Here is a 25,503-nt window from a genome sequence, read left to right as displayed (position 1 = left end):
AAGAACTGCAAAGCAGCTAGTTCAGCTAGTCTTCTTCTAGACGGGCGCATTTCATACTTAACTTGTTCATCATGTGCACATAACATCATGTTTTAAAATAAAGAGGTTTGTACTTTCCAGACAGTCTTGTTTTTGGCGGTCATATCGTTTCCGTACTCTGCTGACGGTGTTCTCAGACCGCAGAGTTTATTGCACGGTATGTGTGCCTTTTCTGGGGTGAATTGGATACTATTCGACTCCGCGAGTTTATTGCAATTAGCTGTTCACGACGTTTGCTTCCAAGACGCCGTAGTGTCTTGACTTGACGTGCGGGCACCACTAGCAACGCATTGTACTTAGTGATCGTACGATTTTGCGTGCAGACTGGCGTAGCGGTGGCAGTGTTTGACTCATGTGGAGGACTCAATTGATTTCGATCTACTGTATGCTTTCCATCTGGCATCTGCCAAGTGGCTCTTTTGTCAGGCATGCAATTGTCTCAATATCTTCTTATGCCACTTCAGCTGGTTAGTAATTTTTTTTTTTTTTGTAGTGAACCCAAGCTTGTATATAATGCATTGAAAGATTAGTCGGGTGTAACTAAACAGGTCATAACTAGTCTCAAGTAATGTGCCAAAATTATGCCAAATGAAAGTTGAGCTACCATGTTCAGTCTTCGAGTCTGTTTCGCTGACCATACATCAAATGCCTTCAACCTTGTGTGTAAGTACACATCATTGTCATCCTGACTACTCCCACTGCAGGGCAAGGGCCTCTCCAATGAACCCTGTCCTTTGTCAATTGCAACCACCGTATCTCCGCAAACTTCTTAATCTCAATCGCCCACTGCTACGTTTGCCTTCTCTTGGAATCCACTGAGTTACCCTTAAGAACCACTGGTTATCTTGCCTTCGCTATACATGCCCTGCCCAAGCCCATTTTTGACTAGGCTGTCATTAACCCGCGTTTGTTCATGCACCCACTCCGCCTGCTTCTGATCTCTTAACGTTACACCTACCATTTTTCTTTCCATAGCTCGCTGCGCTGTCCTTAACTTCATTGTGCCCTTTAGTTAGCCTCCACGTTTCTGCCCCATAGGTGAATACTGGTAAGATGAAGCTTTTGTATACTTTTCTCTTTAGGGATACTGGTAAACTGCCATTCATGATCTGAGAGAGCCTGCCATATGCTCTCCACCCCATTCTTATTCTTCTAGTTGTTTCCCTCTCATGGTCCGGATCAGCTGTCACTAAGTGCCCTAAATAGACATACTCTCGTACTAATTCCAGCACCTTGCTACCGATTGTGAACTGGTGTTCGCAAATACACATGCATGCTCACATCTCCGATGAACAAGCAGCATGTACCTGTGTTATTTTTTCATTGTGTGTGGGTCATCGTGCAGTCCTATGCAAGCAGAATTCTTCAGTTGGTCGAAGACAGCCACTGCTTCTTTTGAGACATGCCGTCAGTATGTAGACTTCAAGCCTCGAGCTTACAGCATCTATACTAACTGAAAAAACTAAAAATTTGCGATGCAAAAATCTCAAACATTGAGTAGATGCAGAAGCATTTCAAGTATTCATACACATAAAGTGTTCCTTGCAGTGGGGTTCATATTCACGATTCCTGCCTTGTTCAGCAGCGTCGCACTGCATCCACGATACGGATTATGCAGCGACTTAATTTTTTTTGCTCCCACAACACTAAATGGTGGTCGTAGTTGCACTACCACTTGGTTCTGCAATGCCCTGCAGTTATCAATTTGCTGCCATGGGTGATATATTCCATACAGGTTCAATACTTTTGTGTTATACTTTGTCTTCGGGTTGTTGTTGACCTATGTGCAATGAATGCGATTCTTTTTTTTTTCGTCGGATGAATCGACACCTCAGCACTTGTGGTGGGCCTCTCTTGAAGCTTCTTTACATTCATATTTATGTATAAACTGCAAAACAGGCAATATTTACATGACACAAGCAGTCAAAGGTAACTCAAATACGACTGTGCTGCTTTAGCTGAAAGAATTTTTTAAAGAGCAACGTGAGGCTTACTAGTAACCTTTCACGTGATTAGAGCAAAACAAAAATGGTTCTCTTTCCTCTACTCAGTGAAAGGGAGGACGCGGTGCTAGGTGATGGCAACATCAGAGACTGTGCGGTTTCTGTATGAAGTCTAGAGTTGGACGAATTCTCATATGGGATCCTTGTTCACAATGAGATGAATTAGGTAGTACATCGGGATTAAATACGCTTGAAAAGCAGGCTCAGACAGCGTGCGTATACAGCGGTTAGATTTCCAGTATTGCGACTGAGGGTGTGATTAGTCTTCTGAATGATTAATGATTCGAGGTGAAGCCGACGGAACAGATTCTTCTCAGTTGCCAGCCCGTGTGCCCTACCCCCAGTCGATGTCGTGGCCGGTTAATATGGAGCATTTTGGTTTTTAACATCGTTACATTGTTCTTTTAGGCACCTTTTTAAAATCACCAGTCTCTCCAATGTAGATGCTGTCGCTAGTCATTAGCCACTAATCATTCAAAAGACTAATCACACCCTCAATCGCAACACTGGAAATCTAACCCCAGAATACACATGCTCCCTGCTCCCTCTTTTCAAGCATATTTAATTCCGATGCACTACTCAATTCAACTCATAGTGAACAAGGCTCCCATATGGGAGCCGGGACGTTGTTTTTTGTTGTTTTCCCTTCTGGTCGGCATCCTTTCAAGTTTTTTGAGCAGTTTCTATATCCCTCTCCTACCTACTAGCATATGTCGGTCAAGTGAGAGGTCGCTAGTATATGCTGATGAATTGCTAAATGTCGAACTACTGCAAAAACAGTAGGACTTTCTCGCTCAATTCAAGATGTGGCCTCTGAATTTCGTGATATCCCAATCGGAATCACTGGGCCTGAAAGGGTTAAAGGGTCCCTTCAGCAGCCTGGGGTCCTGTTTGCACATCATTTCATAGACACTGACGCCGTTCCTTCATTCATCCCCGCATAACACTTAACCTACCGTTAGGAGTGCAGTGACATTAGAGATCCCTCCATCGCAAGTGTTTCTTTTCGGTCGCCTAGGTCCTACCTATAGGCATCCATACATGCAGGAGTGGTCATTCTTTACTGTACATTCATAGATCGCTGGCAGTCTTCATACTATAACTGGCGCAGTGGTTGAGCGGTTAAGCGATGAGCCACTACCCTGGTAGGTGGCTGTTTCGAACACAGCCACTGGTAGGGCCTGTGTGATACAGGTTGCTCTTCTCGAGCAACCACTCACGGGAAGTTTGCTCGAAATTTGCGGGGCCAAAGAAGAACACCGGCCAAATCTATTGTTGGTAGCGGACAGTGCATCTTCTAGGTGCAAAGCACCATACTAAGTCTTGTTGGTCAGTGTACTGTCAGCAATGAATGAAACGCGAATAAGGAAACTAAAACGCCAATACAAAAACAGAAACATATTATCTTCTGGGGAGAAGCTGCAAGCGATGTTGATTAACACTTCGGAAGGAGAGTCTTCGCGTGTTGGAAGTGAAATTAACCCGGGCTAGTACTGAGCTTCCCCCGGTTGAGATTTTCTCATTTTTATGTCCGTGTTGCAAATGTCTTGTTCGCGTTTCATTCGTTGCTAATAGTACATCAGTAACACATTCTTAGGGTTTCTAAAACCATTTAGAACCACATAACCACTTCGCGGAATTGTAAGCACAAGCTGTATGTTACCAATGAGGAAATGGCAAGTATATTTTTTACCTGGATAAGCCTCCAGTATGTTGCACGAAATTAAACTGTGCCGCATATATGCATTTATAAGACATATGTACACTCAAATGCTACACAATGTGCAACTTTGTGCTTCCTCATTATGTAATGCCTGAGCTAGCAAAACAAAAGTATACACAAGGACAACATTTAAACAGGGCACATGACAACAGATAACTATCGATCACATGGCAATTAATATGACGAAACCTGATGGCTCATGTGGCCTTGCTCTATGGCGATGTACATTCATGCACAAGACACCGTAAACCTGTGTAAATGATATGATAGCATCTCCACAAGAGATGGCTGTGCCTCACAGTGATGGAGTGACAATCTAGTGATTAAATTTGATATCTAGTTATTATCCAACCTCCAGCAGTGATGATCAAACAGTTAAAAAATCTACACTGCATCAGATATCAAGTAGTGTGCATGACTGACACTACCCGTGTTCATGATACCTCATCTTTGGTACACCCAGGAAGTTTATAGGTTCACCATTTCCACAGCATTCCTACGGAAGCTGACAAAGGCTTCCAATTTTGTATTTGTTCTCAAAGCTGAATATAGTCATAGCTGAAGCATGGTCATATTTTTTACTGTAGCTTTTTCTGCACTGCAGGCAATAAATGGTTGTGCTGATAGTATTGTATACAAAAGTCCAATATTTTGTGTCGAGTGTACTTAGATCTATCTTGTTTGTCTTCTACCTATCTTGGCCCTTTATTTTTACAACATTGGTATCCTATTCTTTATTTTTCTTCATCATCATCTCCCGCTAAGTATATTTTCTCCCGGCACGATCATCAGCAACATCGTCACACGTTTTGCACTGCGTAATAACTTTTTACTACCTAAGGTCAGAACTAACTACGGGAAACAATGCCTTCATTTTTCATCCGTATCATTTTGGAACTCTTTGAACATAGACATCTAACAAACTAATACGCTTTCTTTATTCAAGGTCAAACTAAAGCTTTTCCTTCTTAATTTGTAATTTTTTTTTGTTATTGATCCTATGTACCGCGGCATCTGTGAGTGTTTTACTGTACATTATCCTGCATTACATTGTTTCTATTCCAATATTTCAGTAACTAATATTACACTATGTACCTATATTTATTCTGTGCGTCGCTAATTATTGTGTTGTGTATTTTATATTATGTTGCATACTGAAATTTATTTTCATGGGAGGTCCCGCCCGCGGTCTTGTACCATGGGACCTCTCGCTGTATACAATTGCAACTTTGATTGTATTCCCGCGGTCTTGTACCATGGGACCTCTCGCTGTATACAATTGCAACTTTGATTGTATTCCACAATAAACTTTCAACTTCAACTTATAATCTCTTACCTAGTTACACTGTCAGCACTCAAACCCAACGGGTAAATGCTGAGAACTGAAGCAAGGTCATATTTTTTACTGTAGCTTTTTCTGCACTGCAGACAATAAATGGTTGTGCTGGTAGTATTGTATACAAAAGTCCTATATTTTGTGTCGAGTGTACTAAGATCTAACTCGTTTGTCGTCCAGCGCAGTGAACAAATCATTTAGCTATGCAAGCGCCCGATACTTAATTGCTGTCTTCCCTTTTTCTTTTTTTTTTTCCTAGACTATGCAGGATTTTGAAACCAACTTTTCTAATCTACAAGACTGGACAGTGCTGTTTTCCTAACAGCCACTCGTGGAAAGTTGCATTGCTTCAGCCGAAAAAACTGCCCTGTTTTGAAGAAATTCCCACTCACCCACACCTCATATTGCACCATACAGTCTTGGCACGTTTTCTTCAACAATTCATTAGTTTCATATAGAATGCCAGCATCATCATCATCAGCCTGACTACACCCACTGCAGGGCAAAGACCTCTCCCATGTCTCTCCAATTAACCCTGTCCTTTGCCAGTTGCGGCCACTGTATCCCCGCAAATTTCTCAATCTCATCCGCCCACCTGACTTCCTGCCGCTCCCTGCTATGCTTGCCTTCTCTTGGAATCCACTCCGTTAGTACCCTTAAGGACCAGCGGTTATCTTGCCTTCGCATTACATGCCCGGCCCAAGCCCATTTCTTCCTCTTGATTTCAACTAAGATATCATTAACCCATGTTTGTTCCCTCACCCACTCCGCCCGCTTCCGGTCTCTTAACGTTACACCTATAATTTCTCTTTCCATAGCTCGCTGCATTGTCCTCAACTTAAGCTGAACCCTCTTTGTTAGCCTCCATGCTTCTGCCCAATAGGTGAGTACCGGTAAGATACAGCTGTTGTATAGTTTTCTCTTGAGGGATATTGGTAAACTGCCATTCATGCGTGCTCCTAAAGCACTCTTCTCATAAGAACATCCTCCCAGACATCACACAGTCACCCCATAACTAGCATATGCATAAAAGGTAATAGTTAGTAATGACTAACTTGCTCTTCCCTCATGCTGTAACACAGATTTTCACATCCTGGTAACACAAAGCACCACATTCCAATTGCAAGCTGCTAGCTAAACCTAACTGCAATTACGATATGCCTTCACCACAACACTTGTAAAATTTCTTTCAACACATTTCTTGCTATACAGTTATATGATATCAACATGCATTACTCTTTTTGCAGTCAGTTTCATTAATGACCTTTGTAACTATTACTCACTTTGCCACGTTCTGCTTCCAGTGTTCTGTTCTTTCTGCCTTGCTGCGCGTCTGTTCTATGAGCGATGCATGTTTCCTTATGTAATGTAGGTGTCTGTCTTAAAGGTGAAACAGATTAAGCGAAATTTCCGGTGTTCAGTTCATTGAACTTTCTGCTAAGCTAAGCCCCCCCCCCCTTGGCTTTTCAAAATACAGATCACACCTGCCAGTTACCAAACTGTATGCATGCCATTTGCTATCCTAAAGCTAAATATGCATCATGATATTTATCTTTCTGTGTTCTTATAAACACTGCAGTATGTTCAGGTTTGGTTTATTGGGGTTTAACGTCCCAAAGCGACTCAGGCTATGAGGGATGCCGTAGTGAAGGGCTCCGGAAAGTTCGACCACCTGGGGTTCTTTAATGTGCATTGATATCGCACAGGGCCTCTGGAATTTTGCCTCCAGTATGTTCAAATAGTGACCTGAGGACTGTAAAGAAACTATGCCGTTGACTTTCTGGTATTTATTTTTGTGAAAAACCGGCAGATGTTTATTGGTGCTTATTTTTTGGGGGGTAATCAGTGTTTTCAGAATAGTTTTACAGTGCAAATGCTAAAATAGGTGAATATTGACGAAAAAAAAACTAAGTTCACTAAACAGGTAATACATGCAAAGAGCTTAAATTTTTTTACCTCATTAGTACACACGTTAAGAAAAGTACAAGGGAGAAGAAGCCAAGATCAATGTCCTTATTCGCAGGGTGTACAAGATAGCACTGGGTCTACCCGAGTCTACCAGCACGCATCGCTTGCTCCAGCTCGGACTTCACAACACGCTTAGCGAAATCGCCGAGGCGCAGCGCACTTCACAACTGGAAAGATTAACGGGAACGACAGCAGGCCGCCAGATCATGGAAAGTCTCGGCATCCGTTACCACGTACAACAAGGCCAGAAAGTCGCCATTCCAAACGCGATCAGACAAACGCTAAGAGTCGACCCGATTCCACGAAACGTCCACCCGGAACACAACCGGGGAAGAAGAGTGGCCAGGGCCAGAGCTCTCCTGCACAGCCATGGAGACGATACGGGGACAAGGTTTGTTGACGCCGCGGAATACGCAGAACGCTCGCGATTCGCGGTTGCGGTCGTCGATTCGTGCGGCAAAACGCGCATAACGTCAAGTGTAGCGTGCGAACGCGCAGAAGAGGCGGAGGAAGCGGCGGTGGCACTCGCCCTCACGGATCCGACGTGCACCGTGGTTCTCTGCGACTCGCGTCAGACGGTTAGAAACTTCGCCAAAGGATGGATCTCACAGAGAGCGGCCCAAGTCCTGAGGAACCGGCAAGTCCAGCAGGAGGTAGAATTCCAAACCAGAATTCAATGGTTCCCGGCGCACATGGGAGAAGTATCGAGGACGTATCGCAACCGCAACGAGACGGCACACGCCAAGGCGCGCGAGCTCGCGAACCGCGCCGGCGACCGTCGTCCGTGGAATAGCACCAAAGACTGCTTGATCAGCTACAACGAAATTACCAAGGCCCTCTGCCTGGCCCGCCGAACCTTCCCTCCGCCCAGCGACAAGCTGGACAGGGCGCACGCGGTGACCCTCAGACAACTGCAGACGCTCACGTACCCCAACCCGGAACTATACCACAGGCTTTACCCCGGTACATACCCGACAAATATATGCAAGGTCTGCAACGCCAATGTAGCCACTTTAACTCACATGCTCTGGGACTGCAACAAAAACCTTCACGGTGCTAATTCCGGAACCCTCCCGCCGCGGTTGGCCGCTGCCTTGCGCAGCCCCAGCCTCGGGGACCAACTCTGGGCCGTCCAGCAGGCCCGCGAGGCGACGGCGAGGCAGCGCCTCGACGTCCCCACGTGGGAGACCTAAGGCCCCGTCGGCGAAAGCTCTGCAGGACTATGAATAAAGTTGTTACCAACCAAAGTAGTAGTCTTGTCGACTTTGTTATCTTGATTGTGTTAGCATGCTTGTATTGACAGCACCCAAACTCTAAACTGGGCGCTCAACATTAGCTCCCGAGATGTTAAAAGGTGCTTGCGATAAGACAGGGTAGTCACATGCATGTAGTTTCAAAAACAACAGAGCGATGGCAACAACACTGACCCTATACAATGACAAGTTTTGACCTCCGGCTAGAGCACACTCATGCTGCATTCATTCCGTACTATGAGTCTGCAAATCTGTTCATAGCGCGCGAATTTCTCTAGCAACTCCACAATGTTCTACAATATGGACGCCTATATAGGGGTCACCTGTGAACTGCAAGTTATAGGGGGTTGTTCTATTGGATATGCTTATGAAACTCAACACCTTGTAGAATGACGTACAAAAGCTACAAGCTACAATCCTAAGTCCTCACATTCCATGTTCCTTAGGCTGTCCACGCTTCAGTGTAGTTCTACACATGCCTGATTCCACATCTTGACTCATAGATCCTTCTCAGACTCAATGGCCTTCATAACCTCAATAATGAGGCAAATGTTTCATATAGAAAGGGCATTTTCAGAACTTCTTGCAAATATTCTAGTTCAGAGAAATGCTTAGCGTTTTTGACCTCTCTCGGTTGTCTTCAGTGCTGTGGAGAAATGGCAAATTTGGCGCTAATGGTTTTATGTGGGTCTAACGTCCCATAGCAACTCAGGTATAAGGGACGCCGTAGTGAAGGGCTCCAGAAATTTCATCCACCTGGGATTACTAAATGCAAGCATTTGCCCATTTCTCGTCTATCTAATACACCCTCTACCTACTGCATTAATGGCATCACTCTTGAAACTGTGTCGTCTTATAAATATCTGGGTGTTCACGTCTCTTCTAACCTGTCCTGGAAAACTCATGTTGACTACATTACAAATAACGCCAACCGCATGCTTGGATACTTTCGCAGAAATTTTTCATGTGCACCGAGTTCATTAAAACTATTACTTTACAAAACATTGGTCCGCTCTAAATTAGAATATGCTTCATCGGTGTGGAACCCTGGGGTCGAATCTCTCATTTCTGACTTAGAATCAATTCAAAACCGCGGTTGTCGCTTCATTCTTTCCACCTATCAACGTACTAGTAGTGTAACTGCCATGAAAGCTCACCTTTCCCTACAGCTTCTTTCCCATCGCAGGTCAATAGCTTCATTATGTACTTTTCACAAAATTTATCATAATCCTCATCTTAAAGAGAAGTTATTAAAAAGACCACCCTATATTTCAGCACGCATTGATCACCGCCACAAAGTTTAGATCCCTCCGTGTCGCACAAGATGCTTTCATGATTCATTCATACCCAGGACTTGTGTCAGCTGGAATCACCTTCCCCACAATATTGCTGTAATTACTGATACTGCTGCAGTTCGTAACGCTCTTATTAATTTTATATAAGTACGTGTCTATAACTTTGTTTTGATTTATTAGCTGCTGTTTTTTTGTGTTTTGTTTTGTGAAATGCTGCCTTTTGTTAATTCTGTTATTGATTTTATACCAGTGTGTGCTGTAACTATATATATTCAATTTTTCTAGCTGCTGTTTTGTTTTTTGTACTTGCATGTTATTCCCTCTCCCCTCTGTAACGCCTAACGGCCCTGAGGGTAAATAAATAAATAAATAAATAAATTCTTCAATGTGCACTGGCATCGCACAGTACACGGACCTCTAGAATTCCGCCTCCATCAAAATTCGACTGCCGCGGCCGGGACTGAACCCGCATCTTTGGTTCACAACATCGGTGACATGCTAATAGAAAACCATCATGGTGGACTTACTGTGGAGGGGCTTTTTGGTCAAGACGTCATAAATGGTAGATCGTGTTCAATGTAATATAGCAGTTCCTGGCAGCTCTTTGTGGGAGCTGCAGCCCAGTACATTCGAATGCAAGCTTGGCCAAATGCAAGTTTTATGTGCCGTAGGTTAAAAATGGTTCCACGCAGCGACCAGTAAAATATCTACTAATGAAAAAAACTTCCTTAGGATAGTGTCGTGAGTCTGTGCTTGGGTGCTCGGTCGATTGTACCCACTAGCTGTGTTCTTTGAAAGGGGAATGAAGCTTTGCGTCAATGTTCCCATCCACGAGGTTTTAAAATATTGGTGGTACCATTCTGAGTGCCTTCTCAGCACTTCTGAGCATTGGAAAGTTAACACAAGAACGCAAGTCAAGCTCTGTGATCCCTTATCACGTCCAGAGCATTCTCTCACTGATAGGTGCAACATCATTCTGGCTGCCACACCTTCAAAGACTGTGCATCTGGCATGTTCACTTCATTCTGCTTAGCTTGAAAGTGAGAACACGTGTCAACATCTGTTGCACTTTCAAAGCATGCAGCTTATGTCAAGCTTTGTTTTAAAAGCAGGTTAAAACACGCCTTTACCGGATGTCTCAGCTAAGATGTTCAGCAATTTTCAAAAATAGGCTTTTTGAGTTAGAAGAGTGTATTGCTTCAGCATAGCATTATCAGCGGTGTAGCACATCAGACTACAGCTAAGAAGTGCTAGCTATAGTCGACTGGTTAATTATATTTAGTAAGTATACTTTTTAATTATTACTGTTAGTCTCGTTAATTATTCAGAGGCGTATATCCCACCATAAGTAATATATATATCATTTCCTAGAATTTTGAAAACGCAGTTAGCCTCGGCACTGTGGCCCAACAAATTTCGGATATTTCTACAGTTACGTGTACTAGAGGGATTGCTTTGCAAGCTTCTCGAAAGCGTATATGTAGACACACAGACGTGTGTGTGTGTGTGTTGCCATATCGTACGTGAAATTCTGCTGGACACCTCTGGTAGTAGAAACGCTCATGCATATGCAGTGCTCATTGTTACAAAGTCACTGCACAATTATCAACGCGCGTGTCTGTAATTAAACGGCTTGGAATAAATTAAATTTACACTTATCACCTGGCGTTAGCATTTCTTGCTTTTTCTACTGTGCAACTGTATTGAAGCTTACAAGGGTAGATGTGCAGGCTAGCTGGTGAACCATGATTCTGTGTGTGGCGAACCATAAACCAATGGTGAACCATGATTCTGGTGAACCAGCGCTGTGTGTGTCTTTTCTATCTGTGTCCAGTCTTTTGCGCTGTTTTAAGGAACTGTTTGTTTGTTTGTTTGTTTTATGGGGTTTAACGTCCCAAAGCGACTAAGGCTATGAGAGACGCCGTAGTGGAGGGCTCCGGAAATTTCGACCACCTGGGGTTCTTTAACGTGCACTGACATCGCACAGTACACGGGCCTCGAATTTCTCCTCCAAAGAAATTCAGACGCCGCGGCCGGGATCGAACCCGCGTCTTGTTTTAAGGAACTGTATTGAACTTCAGAAATATCTATTAGAGCGGAATTTAGCAGGTTTGTGGTTTGTCCCAAAGCGACAAGCCTATTTGGGACGCCGTAGTGGAGAGCTCCGGAAATTTCGACCACCTGGAGTTCTTAATCTGCACTGACATCGCAGAGTACGCGGGCCTCTAGCACTTCGCCTCCATGGAAATGCGACTGCCGCGGCCGGGATCGAACCCGCGTCTTTCGGGTCAGCAGCCGACCGCCATAACCACTGAGCCACCGCTGTGCGTGGGTGGAATTAGTTAGATACGCTTACGCAGTGGCGTCTCCCACGAAAAACCGGGCAGGCGTGTCGCATAGCCCGCTGCGGACTTAAATTTAGCCAAAACTCCAGTACAAAGTCTCTAGCGCAACGCACGGTGATCCAATACAACGAACGGTGAAATGGCTTGAACGGGAGTTAAGTGGTTGACGAGCTTCACACGTCTTAGACTAAAAACAATGCTCGCATTTATTTCTCAAAAAGCGGGAAAAAGAATTCCAATTTCATCATATATTCGACTGAAACGGACACAATAGGTCGCAAGAAGCGCATGCATCTTATTTTTCGCTAAATTATAGCGCAAAGGCATCAAAAAGACGCCAAACATGAACGCACAACCACGGCAACCACATAAATGGAATATTCGAGAACAATCTCCAAATTTCGCGCCTGCTTACCCTGCCTGCCGCGAGAGTTTACGTACCACGTGATGCAAGTTGACCAATAGCGTCACGCGAGCGGCTCTCGTTCTCGAAATTTCTCGAACGCCGTTCTGTAAACAAACCAAGGGTTTAAAAGGAGCGGCGGGTAACGGTGCGAGTCAGATTCATTCAGATTTCTGAAGCAGTGTGCAGCGGAAGCCTGCGAAAGTTTGACACAAGCATCATGGCTCTGTTCCCACTTCTCAACCGCGGTTCCTGGGCTCCTACGGACCTGGTGAGGCGGATCTTCGACGACGACTTCGGTGGCTCGTTCTTGGACGGAGAGCTGTTCGACCCCCCTTACTACCACCAGCGGTTCTACATCCAGCCCCGTCACCAGCAGTCGTCTGGTGCCGTCTGTCCCGCCCAGCAGGGCACCTCGGTCGCCTGCACCCCGGACAAGTTCGCCATCCAGGTTGACACCCGGAACTTCACCCCGGAGGAGATCACCGTCAAGACGCAGGACAACTGCGTCCTCATCCACGGCAAGCACGAAGAGAAGTCTGACGACCGCGGCTGCTACGTGAAACGCGAGTTCACCCGCCGTTACGTTCTGCCCGAGGATGTGGATCCCGAGTCCGTCAAGTGCCACCTCAAGCCCAACGGACTGCTTGCTCTGGAGGCACCGCGCAAGAACGCCCCCAAGAAAGATGAGGCCAAGCCCATCCCCATTGCTATCAAGCACGAAGGTGCCAGCGGCGACGTCAGGAAGAAGTGAAGACTCCGTTGCAGTCCCGGTGTGTGTGGACGTTTGAACTGTTTTTTTTTTTTTCGTTCGGAGCTGCAGGCCGGCTCCGTTATTGTTTCAAGAACTGCAAAGCAGCTAGTTCGGCTAGTCTTCTAGACGGGCACATTTCATACTTAGTGTTCATCATGTGCATATAACATCATGTTTTAAAATAAAGAGGTTTGTACTTTCCAGACAGTCTTGTTTTTGGCGGTCATACCGTTTGCGTACTCTGCGGGCGGTGTTCTCAGACCGCAGAGTACATTGCACGGTATGTGTGCCTTTTCTGGGGTGAATTGGATACTATCAGACTGTGAGTCTAATGCAAATAACCGTTCAGGACATTGCTTCGAAGACGCTGTAGTGTCTTGACTTCGCGTGCGGGCATTTATAGCAACGCATTGTACTTGTAGATCGTACGATTTTGCGTGCAGACAGGCGCAGCGGTGGCAGTGTTTGACTCATGTGGAGGACTCAATTTCGATCTACTGTATGCTTTCCATCTGGCATCTGCAAAGTGGCTATTTTGTCAGGAATGCAATGGTCTCAATACCCTCTTATGCCACTTCAGCTGAACTGGGTATACACACAAGAAAGTTCGGGTTAGTATTTTTTTTCTTTTTTGTACTGAATCCAAGCTCGCACATAATACAGGGAAAGTTTAGTTGGATGTAGTAAAACGAGTCAGTATTACTCTGAAGCAATGTGCCAAAATTCTGCCAAATGAAAGTTGAGCTATCATGTTCAGTCTCCCTGTCTGTTTTGCTGACCACACATCAAATCTCTTCAACCTTGTGTGTAAATACACATCATCAGCCTGACTACTCCCACTGCAGGGCAAAGGCCTCTCCAATGAACCCTGTCTTTTGCCAGTTGCAGCCACCGTATCCAAGCAGACTTCTTAATCTCGTCTGCCCCCTGCTACGTTTGCCTTCTCTAGGAATCCACTTCGTTACCCTTAGGAACCACCGGTTATCTTGCCTTTGCATTACATGCCCTGCCCAAGCCCATTTTTCACTAGGCTTTCATTAACCCGTGTTTGTTCCCTCACCCACTCCGCCCGCTTCCAATCTCTTAACGTTACACATATGTCATTTTTCTTTCCATAGCTCGCGGCGTTGTCGTTAACTTAAGTTGAACCCTCTTTGTTAGCCTCTACGTTTCTGCCCCATAGGTGAGTACCAGTAAGATACAGCTGTTGCATACTTTTCTCTTTAGGGATATTTGCAAGCTACCATTCATGATCTGAGAGGACCTGCCATATGCGCTCCACCCCATTCTTATTCTTCTAGTTACTTCCCTCTCATGGCCCAGATCAGCTGTCACTACGTGCCCTAAATAGGCATATTCTCGTACTAATTCCAGCACCTTGCTACCAATTGTGAACTGGTGTTCGCAAATACACATGCAGGCTCACATCTCCGATGAACAAGCAGCGTGTAAGTACCTGCGTTATTTTTTCATTGTGTGTGGGTCATCGTGCAGTCCTATGCAAGCGGAATTCTTCAGTTGGTCGAAGATAGCCACTGCATCTTTTCAGACATGTCGTCAGGGCGATTACGCTGTCAGTATGTAGACTTCAAGCCTCAATCTTACAGCATCTATACTAACTGAAAAAACTAAAAATTTGCGATGCAAAAATCTCAAACACTGAGTAGATGCAGAAGCATTTCAAGTATTCATACAGTTAAGGTGCTCCTTGCAGTGGGGTTCATATTCATGATTTCTGCCTTGTTCAGCAGTGTCGCACTGCATCCACGATATGGATTATGCTGTGACTTAACTTTTTTTGGTCCCACAACACTAAATGGTGGGCGTAGTTGCACTACCACTTGGTTCTGCAACGCCCTGCAGTTTTAAATTTGCTGCATTGGGTGATATTCTATAGAGGTTCAATACTTTTGTGTTATACTCTGTCTTTGGGTTGTTCTTGACCTATGTGCAATGAATGTGATTTTTTTATCATCGGATGAATCCACTCCTCAACACACGTGGTGGGCCTCTCTTGAAGCTTCCTTCCACATGAAAAGCGCTTGCTCTGAATTTAGACATCTTCAGAGGAAAAAAACGTTTCATATTCATTTATAAACTGCAAAAGAGACAATATTTACATGACACAAGCAGTCAAATGTAACTCCGTGCTGCTTTAGCTGAAAGAATTTTTTATGGAGCAACGTGAGACTTACTAGTAACCTTTCACGTGATTAGAGCAAAACAAAAATGGCTCTCTTTCCTTTACTCGGTGAAAGGGAGGACACGGTGGTATGTGATGGCAACAGCAGAGAGTGCGCGGTTTCTGTATGAAGTCGAGAGTTGGACGAAATCTCATATGGGAGCCTTGTTCACAATGAGGTGAATTAGGTAGTGCATCGGGATTAAATATGCTTGAAAAGAGGGTGCAGAGAGCGTGTGTATACTGGGGTTAGATTTCTAGTATTGCGATTAAGGGTGTGATTAGTCTTTTGAATGATTAATGACTTGAGGTGAAGGCAACGGAACAGATTCTTCTCATTTGCCAACACGTGTGCCCTAACCCAGTCGATGTCGTGGCCGGTTGATAAGGAGCATTCGGCGATCATGTTAGAGTTCACTTTTTGGTTTTTAACATCGTTACATTGTTCTTTTAGGCGCCTTTTTAAGATCACCAGTCTCTCCGATGTAAATGCTGTCACTAATCATTAGTCATTAATCATTAAAACGACTCATCGCACCCTCAATCGCAACACTGGAAATCTAACCCCAGTACACACACGCTCCCTGCGCCCTCTTTTTAAGCGTATTTAATCCCGATGCACTACCTAATTCATCTCATTGTGAACAAGGTTCCTACACGTGAGCCGGGACGTTGTTTTTTGTTGTTTTCCCTTTTGGTCGGCGTCCTTTCAAGTTCTTTTAGCAGTTTCTATATCCCTCTCCTACCTACTAGCTTATGTCGGTCAAGTGAAGGGCCGCTAGTATATGCTGATGAATTGCTTAATGTCAAAACTACTGTAAAAACAGTAGGACTTTCTCACTCAACTAAGACGTGGCCTCTAAATTTCGCGATCCCAGTTGGAATCACTGGGCCTGAAAGGGTTAAAGGGTCCCTTCAGCAGCCTGGGGTCCTGTTTGCATATCATTTCGTAGACACTAATGCCGTTCCTTCTTTCATCCCGCATAACACTTAAAGAGTGCAGTGCAGTGGCATTGGAGATCCCTCCATCGCAAGTGCTTCTTTTCGGTCGCCTAGGTCCTGCCTATAGGCATCCATACATGCAGAAGTGGTCATTCTTTACTGTACATTCATAGATCGCTGGCAGTCTTCATACCTCTGGTGCAGTGGTTGAGCGGTTAAGCGATGAGCCACTACCCTGGTAGGTGGCTGTTTCGAACACAGCCACTGGTAGGGCCTGTGTGATCCAGGTTGCTCTTCCCGAGCAACCACTCACGGGAAGTTTGCTCACAATTTGCGGAGCCAAAGAAGAACACCGGCCAAATCTATTGTTGGTAGCGGACAGTGCATCTTCTAGGTGCAAAGCACCATACTAAGTCTTGTTGGTCAGTGTACATCAGTAACACATTCTTAGGGGTCACTAAAACCATTTAAAACCACATAACCACTTCGCGGAATTGCAAGCACAAGCTGGATGTTCATCATCATCAGCCTGACTACACCCACTGCAGGGCAAAGGCCTCTCCCATGTCTCTCCAATTAACCCTGTCCTTCGCCAGTTGCGGCCACTGTATGGCAAGTAAATTTTTTACCTAGATAAGCCTCCAGTATGTTGCATGAGATCAAACTGTGCTGCATATATGCATTTATAAGACATAGGTACAGGGTCCGTCAAAAGTTCCAAGGCCACAGGGTTTGCTTTTGAGCAGCATAGTCGGGCTGTTGAGATACCCTCGAAGCTCAAAATATCTGTAGAGAATAGAAGAAGGATCGTTCTACCATCTGAGAACCTCAATAGCTCTATCGGAATCTTAAGTGCCAGGATATACCGATGAAAAGCGGACCATGTGGCCTGGGAACTTTTGACGGACCCTGTACATTCAAATGTTGCACAATGTGCAACTTTGTGCTTCCTCATTATGTAATGCATGAGCTAGTGAAACAAAAGTATACACAAGTGCATGGAGCAGTTTCACGGTGTGCCGGATCATGACCTATTTTGTAGATCCTCACTGCCAATTTCAGGACTTTTGGGGGGCACCCTGTCGAGAGCTGTAATCCACTCTTTCATATTGCAGTGGTTTAAAGTTAAGCTCTAGTGGCAGTAATCTCTTACAGCCCTGCTTCAGAACACAAAAATTAAAGGGACGCAAAGGATAAACTGAAGGTGGCCTGTACCAATAGATTACCGCAAGCAAAACACTATTTTTACTGATAATCGAGAATTTTTAAGCTAGAAAAGGAGAGTCTATTGATTACAATAGGAATTCCAAATTGTATTAACTGGAACCGATTGGAACCAGCTGGAAGAACAGTCCAGAAACGTAGCTGGTTCTGATTTCAACTGGATTTGGTTGAAAATTCTCATTAAATCCAGCTGCAGTGCCAAATGGTGCTAACTGGAAGAGTCTGAAAGCATGGTTCCAATCTGAACCGGATTCAACTGAAAATTCTCATTAAATCCAAGTCGAATGCCAACTGGTATTCACTGAAACAGAGTGGAAACACAGAGTCTGAAAGCCGAACCGGTTACAAGTGACTCCAAAAGATTCCAATTTGAAAAAATTCCATCTGGAATCAACGCAATTTTTTAGCAGGGATGAAATACAGGTATTGTCGCTACCAGCTGTTCTCGCAAGCAAACTGCAATGTGGCAGCAGATTTTTTGTGCTCATATCCCTGAGCCTAGACTACAATGTCATAACTGAATCTAGTAGTGGAAAGGGGTGGGGGGAGGTTTCTTTTGAAATCAAATTGTCCCAGCACTAAATGCAACTTTTACTGCTGGGCAAAAAAGCAAGAGAATCAATTTAACAACAAAAATTGGATGGAGCTGTCTGCACTGTCCCTTTAAAGGGGTGCTCACGTAGTCTGATCAGAGTTTTTAAACAAGATCAGCTTGTATATGCGTGTTGGTCATGGAAGAAAGAACGCATATAATTACCTATAAGGACGACATCTAAACAGGGCACATGACCACTGATAACTATCGATCACATGCCAATTAATATGACGAAACCTGATGGGTCATGTGGCCTCTCTATGGCGACGTACATTCATGCACAGGGCACCGTAAACCTGTGTAAATGATATGATAGTATCTCTACAAGAGATGGCTGTGCCTCACAGTGATGGAGTGACAACCTTGTGATTAAATTTGATGTCTAGTTATTATCCAACCTGTAGCAGTGATGATCAAACAGTTAAAAATCTACACTGCATCAGATATCAAGTAGTGTGCATGACTGACACTACCCGTGTTCATGATACCTCATCTTTGGTACACCCAGGAAGTTTATAGGTTCACCATTTCCACAGCATTCCTACGGAAGCTGACAAAGGCTTCCAATTTTGTATTTGTTCTCAAAGCTGAGTATAATCTCTTGCCTAGTTACATTGTCAGCACTCAAACCCAACGGGTCAATGCTGAGAACTGAAGCATGGTCATATTTTTTACTGTAGCTTTTTCTGCACTGCAGACAATAAATGGTTGTGCTGATAGTATTGTATAAAAATGTCCCATATTTTGTGTTCAGTGTGCTTAGATCTATCTCGTTTGTCTTCCAGCGCAGTGAACAAATCATTTAGCTATGCAAGCGCCCGGTACTTAATTGCTCTCTTCGCTTTTTCTTTTTTTTTTCCTAGACTATGCAGAATTTTGAAACCAACTTTTCTAATCTACAAGGCTGGTCAGTGCTGTTTTCCTAACAGCCACTCGTGGAAAGCTGCATTGCTTCAGCCGAAAAAACTGCCCTGTTTTGAAGAAATTCCCTCTCACCCACACCTCATATTGCGCCATACATTCTTGGCACGTTTTCTTCAACGATTCATTAGTTTCATATAGAATGCCAGCATCATCATCATCATTATCATCAGCCTGACTACACCCACTGCAGGGCAAAGGCCTCTCCCATGTCTCTCCAACTGACCCTGTCCTTTGCCAGTTGCGGCCACTGTATCCCCGCAAACTTCTTAATATCATCCGCCCACCTAACTTTCTGCCGCCCCCTGCTACGCTTGCCTTCTCTTGGAATCCACTCCATTACCCTTAAGGACCAGCGGTTATCTTGCCTTCACATTACATGCCCTGCCCAAGCCCATTTCTTCCTCTTGATTTCGACAAGGATGTCATTAGCCCGCCATTGTTCTCTCACCCACTCCACCTGCTTCCGATCTCTTAACGTTACACCTATCATTTTTCTTTCCATAGCTCGCTGCGTTGTCCTTCACTCAAGCTGAACCCTCTCTGTTACCCTCCCCGGTTCTGCACCATAGGTGAGTACCGGTTAGATACACCTGTTGTGTACTTTTCTCTTGAGGGATATTGGTAAACTGCCATTCATATGTGCTCCTAAAGCACTCTTCTCATATGAACATCCTCCCAGACATCACGCAGTCACCCCATAACTAGCATATGCATAAAAGGTAATAGTTAGTAATGACTAACTTGTTCTTCCCTCATGCTGTAACACAGATTTTCACATCCTGATAACACAGAGCACCACATTCCAATTGCAAGCTGCTCGCTAAACCTAACTGCATTTATGATATGCCTTCACCACAACACTTCTAAAATTTCTTTCAACACATTTCTTGCTATACAGTTGTAAAATATCAACATGCATTACTCTTTTTGCAGTCAGTTTCATTAATGACTTTTGTAACTATTACTCACTTCGCCATGTTCTGCTTTCAGTGTTCTGTTCTTGCTGCCTTGTTGCGTGCCTAGCTGTTCTACGAGCGATGCATGTTTCCTTATGTAATGTGTGTGTCTGTCTTAAAGGTGAAACAGATTAAGCAAAATTTGCGGTGTTCGGTTTATTGAACTTTCTGCTAAGCTAACTCCCCCCCCCTTGGCTTTTCAAAATACAGATCACGCCTGCCAGTTACCAAACTGTATGCATGCCATTTGCTATCCTAAAGCTAAATATGCATCATGACATTTATCTTTCTGTGTTCTTATAAATATTGTAGTATGTTCATATACTACCCTGAGGGCTACAAAGGAACCCGGCCGTTGACCTTCCGGTGTTTATTTTTGTGAAAAACCGGGAGATGTTTATCAGTGCTTATTTTCTGGCCAGTAATCAGTGTTTTCGGAATAGTTTTACAGTGAAAATACTTAAATAGGTGAATATCGATGAAAAAAAACCAAGTTTACTAAACGGGTAATACATCCAAAGAGCTTAAATTTTTTTTACCTCATTGGTACACCCGTTAAGCACATTTGGTTGTAGTAGTAGTCTTGTCGACCTTGTTATCTCAATTGCGTTAGCATGCTTGTGTTGACAGCACACAATTTCTAAACTGGGCGCTCAACATTAGCTCCCGAGATGTTAAAAGGTGCTTGGGATAAAACAGGGTAGTTACACGCATATAGTTTCAAAAACAACAGAGCGATGATGACAGCACTGACCCTATACGACAACAAGTTTTCACCTCCAGCTAGTGCGTATTCAGGCTGCATTCATCCCCCACTATGAGTCTGCAAATCTATTCATAGTGCGCAAAATCCTGTAACAACTCAGTTTTCCACAGTGGTCAACGATTTGTGCGCCTATATAGCAGTCTCCTGTGAACCGCAAGTCGTGGTGGTTGTTCCACTGGATGTTCTTATGAAAGTTGACGTAACACTTTGCAGAATGATGTACAAAAGCTACAAGCTACAATCCAAGGTCCTCATCTAGCACATTCCTTAGGCTATCCGCGCTTCAGTGTAATTCTACATGTGCCTCATTCCACATCTTTAGCAGGTGACGAGTTTCACACTAGGAGAGCACACATACTTGACTAAAAGAGCCTTCTTCAACTCAGTGGTCTTCATAACCTCAATAATGAGGCAAATGCCTCGTACAGAAAGGCCATTTTCAGAACTTTCTGCAAATATTCTGGTTCAGACAAATGTTTTGAGTTTTTGACCTCTCTCAATTGGCGTCAGTGCTGTGAAAAAATGGCAAATTTGGCACTAATGGTTTTATGGGGACTTAACATCCCAAAGCAGCTCAAGCTATGAGGGACGCCGTAGTGGAGGGCTCCGGAAATTTCGACCACCTGGGATTCTTCAATGTGTGCTGACACTGCACTGTACACGGGCCTCTAGAATTCCGCCTCCATCGAAATTCGACTGCCGCGGCTGGGATTGAACCCGAATCTTTGGTTCACAACATCGGTGACATGCTAATAGAAAACCATCACGGGGGACTTACTGTGGAGGGACTTCTTGGTCAAGACGTCATAAATGATAGATCGTGTTCAACGTAATATAGCAGTTCCTGGCAGCTCTTTGTGGTAGCTGTAACCCAGTACATTCAACCGAGACGGCCAATCCTTCTGCCTGTAAGCTTGGCTGAATGCAAGGTTTTTGTACCGTAGGTTAAAAATGGTTCCACGCACCGACCAGTAAAATTTCTAAATTGAAATATACCTGCGCTTAAATGACACGGACTGAAAGATAGAGACGCACACACACAGCGCTGGTGTGTGTGTCTCTATCTTTCAGTCCGTGTCTTTTAAGCGCAGGTATATTTCAATATGGTAACCAACTCGCTCAACAAACCACTCTGCTAAAATTTCTAATAATGGAAAAAACTTCCTTAGAATAGTGTCGTGAGCCTGCGCTTAGGTGCTCGGTCGATCGTACCCACAAGCTGTGCTCTTTGAAAGGGGATGCAAAGCTCTTTGAAAGCTGTGCATCAATGTTCTCATCCACGAGGTTTTAAAACATTGGTGGTACCACACTTCTGAGCATTGGAAACTTAACACAAGTACACAAGCCAAGTTCCGTGATCCTTTATCATGTACAAAGCATTCCCTCACTGAAAGATGCAACATCATTCTGGCTGCCACACCTTCAAAGACTGTGCATCTGGCACGTTCACTTCATTGTGCTTAGCTTGAAAGTGAGAACAAGTGCCAGCATCTGTTGCACTTTCAAAGCATGCAGCTTATGTCAAGCTGTGTTTTAAAAGCAGTTGAAACACGCCTTTACCGGATGTCTCAGCTAAGATTCAGCAATTTTCAAAAATAGGCCTTTTGAGTTAGAAGAGTGTATTGCTTCAGCATAGCATTATCAGCGGTGTAGCACATCAGACTAAAGCTAAGATGTGCTAGCTACAGTCAACTGGTTAATTATATTTAGTACTTATAATTTTTAATTATTACTGTTAGTCTCGTTATTTATTGAGAGACATGTATCCCACCATAAGTATACATATAAGTTCTTAGAATTTCGAAAACGAAGTTAGCCTTGGCAATGTGGCCCAACAAATTTCGCCTTTTCAACAAGTTACGTGCACTAGAGGGATTGCTTTGCTTGCAAGTTTCTCGAAAACGCATATGTAGACACACACATGTCTGTATGTTGCTATATCGTATGTAGCGCATACATGTGCAGTTCTGCTGGATACCTAGCAGAAAGGCTCATGTATCATATGTAGCGCTCTTCATTATAAAGTTACTGCACAATTATCAATGTGCGCGCCTGTAATTAAACTGCTTGGATGGAATTAAATTTACACTATCACTTGGCGTTAGCATTTTTTGCCTTTTCTACTGCGTAATTGCAACTGCGTTGAACTTTAGAAACATATTAGGGCGGAATTTAGGTGGTTTATGGAGTTTAACGACCCAAGCGAATAAGGCTATGAGGGACGCCGTAGTGGAGGGCTTTTGCTTCCATAGAAATGCGACCGCCGCGGCCGGGATCGAACCTGCTTCTTTCGGGTCTGCAGCCAAACACCATGACCAAGCCACAGCGGTGCGTGTGCGGAATTTAGTTATAGATGCTGACGCAGCGACGCCGGTGTGAGCATTAGCGTCTGCCACGAAAAACCGGACGGGCGCGTCACAGAGCCCGCAGCAACCGTAAATTTAGCAAAAACTCCAGTACGAAGTCTTTAGCGCAACGCACGGTGAAATTCCTTTAGCGGAAGTTATGGCATTGACGAGCTTCAACTGTTACACAACGAATGAAAACAAATCTGGCATTTATTTCTCAGAAGGCGGGAGAAAGAATAGCAATTTTACTATACATTCAACCGAAACGGACACAATAAGGCGTGCAGGATGCGTTACGTATCTTATTTCTCGCTAAAATATAGCGCAAAGCCATCAAAAAAACACCAAACTTGAAAGCATGAATGTTCGAGAACAGACTCCAAATTTCGCGCCTCCTTACCTTGCCTGCCGCGAGAGTATACGTACCACGTGATGCATGTTGACCAATAGCGTCACGCGAGCGGCCCCTTGTTCTCGAAATTTCTCGAACGCCGTTCCGTAAACAAACCAAGGGTTTAAAAGGAGCGGCGGGCTGCGAGGCGAGTCAGATTCATTCAGATTTCTGAAGCACTGTCAGCTCTGTGCAGCAGACGCTTGCGAAGGTGTGACACAAGCATCATGGCTCTGTTCCCACTTTTCAACCGCGGTTCCTGGGCTCCTACGGACCAGGTGAGGCGGATCTTCGACGACGACTTCGGTGGCTCGTTCTTGGACGGAGAGCTGTTCGATCCCCCTTACTACCACCAGCGGCTCTACATCCAGCCCCGTCACCAGCAGTCGTCTGGTGCCGTCTGCCCGGCCTAGCAGGGCACCTCTGTCGCCTGCACCCCGGACAAGTTCGCCATCCAGGTCGACACCCGGAACTTCACCCCGGAGGAGATCACCGTCAAGACGCAGGACAACTGCGTCCTCATCCACGGCAAGCACGAAGAGAAGTCTGACGACCGCGGCTGCTACGTGAAACGTGAGTTCACCCGCCGGTACGTGCTGCCCGAGGATGTGGATCCCGAGTCCGTCAAGTGCCACCTGAAGCCCAACGGACTGCTTGCTCTGGAGGCACCGCGCAAGAACGCCCCTAAGAAAGAGGAGGCCAAACCCATCCCCATTGCTATCAAGCACGAAGGTGCCAGCGGCGACGTCAAGAAGTGAAGACTCCGTTGCAGTCCCGGTGTGTGAACGTTTGAACTGATTTCTTTTTTTTTTTTTCGTTGGGAGCTGCAGGTCGGCTCCGTTAGTGTTTCAAGAACTGCAAAGCAGCTAGTTCAGCTAGTCTTCTAGACGGGCACATTTCATATTTGAAGCGTTCATCATGTTCATTTAACATAACGTTTGGAAATAAAGAGCTTTGTACTTTCCACACAGTCTTTTGTTTTTGGCGGTCATACTGTTTGCGTACACTGCGGACAGCGTTAGACCGCAGAGTGCAGTGCACTGTATGTGCGCCTTTTCTGGGGTAATTGAATTGGATACTATTAGGCTCTGCGAGTAGATTGCAAATGGCCGTTCACTAGTACTGCATTTGGTCCAAAGACGGTGCAGAGTCAATGTCGTGACCTAGCGTGAGGGCATTACTATTAACACATCGCACACGTGAAGCTCGTACGGTTTTGCGTGCAGGCAGGCGTAGCGGCGGTTCTGACAGGCTTGTAACTGTGGAAAACGGTGGGAGCGACTATGGCCAAAACGCACTGTGACAGTCAATTTTTTTTTCATTATGCTCTCCAGCTCTCACCTACCAAGCATTTATTTTGTTGCCGGGAATGCATTGGACTTGGTATCCTCAAATACATCTTGATTGAACTGGGTAAGCATAGGAAAGTTGGGATTAGTGCCTATTTTTTTTAGTGATCCTGAGCTTTCCCACATGGCGCAGAGGAAGTTCGGTATGCATGGAAGCGGTTCAGCTGGTCACTGCTACTTTTGCAGCAATTAGAAGAATTGTCCCAAATGAAAGTTGAACTACCATGTTCAGTTTTTCTTTTTGCGATGCTGACCACACATCAAACCTCTTTTCTTCCTTGTTTTAAACTTTGTGCATTAATACACATGCAGCCTGGCTTCTATGATGGAAACACAGGGGCACTTGAGTTGTGTCCTAAGGGCATGACGAGATAGCGTTGATTCTTTCAACAGCCTGGGGTCCTCTTTTTGTATCACTTTGCAGACACTGACACTGTTCCCTCTTTCACCATTACATAATACTTAACCTGCCCTTAAGAGTGCAATGTGACAGCAAGAGATCCTTCCCATGCAAATACACCTTCTCTATTACCTATGATGAGTTCATGTCCCCACTATTTGCATACGGACCCCGCCACGTAGACCTGCTCTGAGTGCCTGCGCACTCGGAGAACCCCGGCAACAAGGCCGCCTATGGCTTAGCCTGAGGTCTAATATGCCGGGCACAGGCAGCACCCGCGTCGAAGTCTCCCGGGAGTGCATGCACA

At 44.7% G+C, this 25,503-nt stretch overlaps 1 protein-coding gene and 1 pseudogene across 1 annotated transcript; both read left to right on the top strand.

Moving 5' to 3' along the window:
• Positions 1-12,477: 12,477 nt before the first annotated feature.
• On the top strand, positions 12,478-13,322 carry LOC149366629 (alpha-crystallin A chain-like). Its single transcript, XM_089564167.1, has one exon. The coding sequence runs from the start codon at positions 12,586-12,588 to the stop codon at positions 13,117-13,119; it is 534 nt and encodes a 177-aa protein (XP_089420293.1). The 5' UTR covers positions 12,478-12,585; the 3' UTR covers positions 13,120-13,322.
• A 10,196-nt stretch (positions 13,323-23,518) lies between these two features.
• On the top strand, positions 23,519-24,413 carry LOC149366628 (alpha-crystallin A chain-like; annotated as a pseudogene).
• The last annotated feature ends 1,090 nt before the right edge of the window (positions 24,414-25,503 follow it).

Source organism: Amblyomma mixtum, chromosome 1 (genome assembly GCF_055824585.1).
Source record: "Amblyomma mixtum isolate Tamu chromosome 1, ASM5582458v1, whole genome shotgun sequence".
Lineage (NCBI taxonomy): Eukaryota > Metazoa > Arthropoda > Arachnida > Ixodida > Ixodidae > Amblyomma > Amblyomma mixtum.
Note: the sequence above shows the minus strand (reverse complement) of the source record. Positions and strands in the feature narration are given on the sequence as shown.

Bases quoted from the DNA above. Each gene is read 5' to 3' on its own strand.
- LOC149366629 (XM_089564167.1), top strand. From the start codon at position 12,586: ATGGCTCTGTTCCCACTTCTCAACCGCGGTTCCTGGGCTCCTACGGAC.